Source organism: Otolemur garnettii, unplaced genomic scaffold, assembly GCF_000181295.1.
Source record: "Otolemur garnettii isolate 467f Iridium unplaced genomic scaffold, OtoGar3 scaffold00001, whole genome shotgun sequence".
NCBI lineage: Eukaryota > Metazoa > Chordata > Mammalia > Primates > Galagidae > Otolemur > Otolemur garnettii.
Window position 1 is genome coordinate 59718719 of NW_003852396.1, and position 3924 is coordinate 59722642.

General features: G+C 35.8%; 1 protein-coding gene across 1 annotated transcript in view; it reads left to right on the forward strand.

The window, feature by feature from the left end:
* The window catches only part of PRRG4 (proline rich and Gla domain 4), an 11000-nt gene extending 7304 nt beyond the window's left edge, over positions 1–3696 (forward strand). The window contains exons 3-4 of the mRNA XM_023510062.1: positions 2045–2208; positions 3622–3696. Of these exons, the coding sequence (XP_023365830.1) occupies positions 2045–2208; positions 3622–3696 (239 nt within the window). The remainder of the gene's footprint in view (positions 1–2044; positions 2209–3621) is intronic.
* The last annotated feature ends 228 nt before the right edge of the window (positions 3697–3924 follow it).

Consider the following 3924-nt stretch of genomic DNA (forward strand, 5'->3'; position numbering starts at 1 on the left):
TCGCTTAAGCCCAGGAGTTGGAGGTTGCTGTGAGCTGTGATGTCATAGCACTCTACCCAGGGGGACAGCTTGAGGCTCTGTCTCAAAAAAAAGAATAAATGCTGAACCTAAGGTCACTCACAAATCAATTTATATTAGCTACCCAGACTATGGTCTTTCATGAGCAGTCTTTGAATTGTCTACTTTAATATATTCTTCCTTTAATAACGGTTATCAGTGAGAAGTCACTATACTTTTTTTTTTTTTTTTGTAAAGACAAGAGTCTCATTTTATCGCCCTTGGTAGAGTGCCATGGTGTCACACAGCTCATAGCAACCTCCAACTCCTGAGCTTAGGTGATTTTCTTGCTCATCCTCCCTAGTAGCTGTGACTATAGGCACCTGCCACAATGCCCAGCTATTTTTTTTTTTTATTGTTGTTGTTGCAGTTTGGCCAGAGCCGGGTTTGAACCCACCACTCTTGGCACATGAGGCTGGCGCCCTACCCACTGAGCCACAGGTGCTGCCCAGAAGTCACTATACTTGTAAATTCTTTTTTTTTCCTGAGACAGAGTCTCAAACTGTCACTCTAGGTAGAGTACTGTGGCATCATAGCTCACAGCAACCTCCAACTTTTAGGCTCAAGTAATCCTCTTGCCACAGTTTTTCTATTTTTAGTAGAGATGGGGGTCTTACTTTTTGCTCAGGCTAGTCTTGAACCCGTGAGCTCAAGCTCAAGCTATCCAGTGCCTCGGCCTCCCAGAGTGCTAGGGTTATAGGTGTGAGCCATCCCGCCAGGCCTTACTTTTAAATTCTTTAAAGCTTTTTTTTTTGAGACGGAGTCTCACTCTGCTGTTGAGGCTAGAGTATGGTGGTGTCAGCTAGCTTACAGCAACCTCAAACTCTTGCATTCAAGCCATCCTCCTGCCTCAGCCTCCCAAGTAGGTGGGACTACAGGTGTCTGCTACAATACCCAGCTAATTTTTCAAGTTTTTTGGTAGAGACAAGGTCTTGTTCTTGCTCAGGCTGGTCTTGAACTCCTCAGCTCAAGCAGTCCTCCTGGCTCAGCCTCCCAGAGTGCTAGGATCACAGGCCTGAGCCACTTTGCCCAGCCTCTTTTAAATATTTTGATGTAGTTCTCAGAGAATTTCTGAAGTCTAGTCTCAGTAATGTGATCCGGCACAAAATCACTTAAGCTTTGTTTGCGTTATACCAGAACAAGTTTAAAGTTTGTTGAGTTTTGAAAATACTACCATGGAGGCATATTTTCCAACCTGTGCTTAACCCTATTAATAAGTTTACCATTTACCTTCCCAGCAAATATAGATGGGGGTCTCATAAATCATATGGACACATATTTAATGTATGGGGTAGAGGAAGCTGCTCCTTTGAAAGAAGGGAATAAATGTTTTTTAATTAATCTTATAATTAATTTACAATTTTATGAACTTAGAAGTTTAGAATTTTGTAAATCTTACTATAAACTTTAACAATTTTAATATAAAAATATTCAGTTATAATTTTAATACTTAGAGAGGTGTTAGTATTTAGTTCAATTGCCAATTTTACAAGTGAGGAAATGACAGCCCAGAAAATATAAATGATTTATCCAGGATACACAAGCTGATAGATTAAACCAAATTAAAACCAAGAATCTCTGTCTTCTAACTCTAAGGCCACTGCTCTGTCCATTACATCTCACTAATTTTTCTCCATAGAGATAATAGGGAATTAATCCTTTAGAAATAAGATAGTCTGACCTGTCATTTACTGGAAAAATAATTGGAAGGAAAGATGATATTTAAATAATTTTCATTTAAACAACTAATTTTGGACACAGTCAACTCAAATATTTTCTGGAATTATGCTACTATTTGTATTTCATATTTGCTGGAAATTACCTTTATTGATTTTATTAATGTTTTTTGGTCATATTTTAAAGCCATACAAGAAAGTTCGGTATAATTTAACCATATCAAGAAAACTGTTCACTTGTTCTATAATTGAAAGAGGAATTCTGTGCCTTATATTTATCAATGTTTGAAATCTTTTTTATTTCTTACTAGTCTTTACATCAAAAGAAGAAGCAAACTTTTTCATACATAGACGCCTCCTATATAATAGATTTGATTTGGAGCTCTTTACTCCTGGTGACCTAGAAAGAGAGTGCAATGAAGAACTTTGTAATTATGAGGAAGCCAGAGAGATTTTTGTGGATGAAGATAAAACGGTAATTTGGTTGATTGTTAAATGACTAGCAACTTACTAAATTATGCTTAAGAAAGTGGCACTTTCCTTTATTAGAGATTTTATGTTTTAAACAAAATCAAAGGTACATCTGTTATCTCTTTCTAGTTCTTTAAAATGCTAATGAACCTATTTAGACTTGGTTTATTACCTGGATTTATAGTAATTAGCAAATTATTGATTATGTTGTGATTTTGTCTGTTTAATGTTTATTATATTCAAAATAATCATGAGGCGGAGTGCATTAAACTTTGAGATATTATTTGAGTTCGTGTTCTAACTCAGACTTCAATCATTTATGACTGTAAGTTATTTCTCCTCTGGTGACTTTACCTTTGTTTGATTACTTATATTTATATTTCAAGTATTTATTTATGGTTTACTAAATGCCAGTTGCTCTGCAATGTTGAGGATACAAAATATATAGCTCCTATATTCAGGAGTTTATTGTTGGTCTATCAGTATAATTTAAGGGAAAAAATTTTAGAAGTTCTCTTTGAAAATAAAATTAAATTCTATCTGTTATTCTTGATAAGGTACAAAATAGCACAGTACCTGTTATAATCTGGCATATTATTAAAAAATGTTTGGTGAGCTAAATTCTTTACTTCAATAGATTAAACAACCATAGCTCCCTTTTCCTTTTTCTAAGAATCCCATTTCACTCTTTGATCAATAATAACCTCTCCCAGGGGTCCTTAAAATGCAGGTGTTAATAGAACCTATTTCTTGATTCTCCCATAATTGTGCCCAGGCTCCCATTCATGCAAGTATGCCACATCTAAAGAGGAAAAACAAACTATGTATTTTGTATTTCTGCCTGTTTAGGTTTCATTCTTTTTTTTCACAGATCCGTTTTCTAATTTTATCATAGTACTTTAAATCCACTTCTGTTCTCTCAAGTAACCCTGAACTTAAATTGTTTCAGGGATATTCTTCCAAATTAATAAATACCTTTCAATAAAATCTCCTGAGACAGACTGAGGGCCTACTTAGTATAGGTGATGATGGCTTCACAGCCTCAACTCTTCCTTTGGCACTTTCACCTACTCTCTAATGCAATAATTTTCCGTTATGCTTGAGAAGGGGCTCCAGTCAGGTCAAGGAAGAATAGCAGGACATAGGAGTAGGAAGATGGGACTGATAGTAATCCCTTGACTAGTTAGAAAGAGGGCAGAGACAGTGATGGGTGTTAGTACGTTTTTTAAATTCCCTCTGTAATAATTTATCTTAGGTCATGCTTTAATCAGAGTGAGTCATGCCCTCCAGCTTGAATGAACTTGTCTCCCATGTGTGGCATATGCCAAGAGTTTACCTCCCCTAGTCAAGGTCATTGGGACCAAACAAATTGATAATGAAGAAATTGAATAAATGGAAATTTTTACCTTTTTCTTAGATGACGTTTTGGCAGGAATATTCGATAAAAGGACCAACCACAAAATCAGGTAAAGCAAGAATTGATAAAATCTAATGTTTTTCTTGACTTCCATACTTCGTAGTTTTATTGTTTGAGTGTGGTTGTTGCTCAGCATACATACCTTATAAATCCCAGAAAGATTTCTCAGTTATACACTGGGCTATCTAAGACAGAGAAGGTTATATTCGTCTATTTACAGACTGAAAATCAAGTTTGGTGAGATACTAGAGAAATGAGATAATAGGCTTAAAGCTGTTTAAACAACTCAGCTAAGTCAAGACT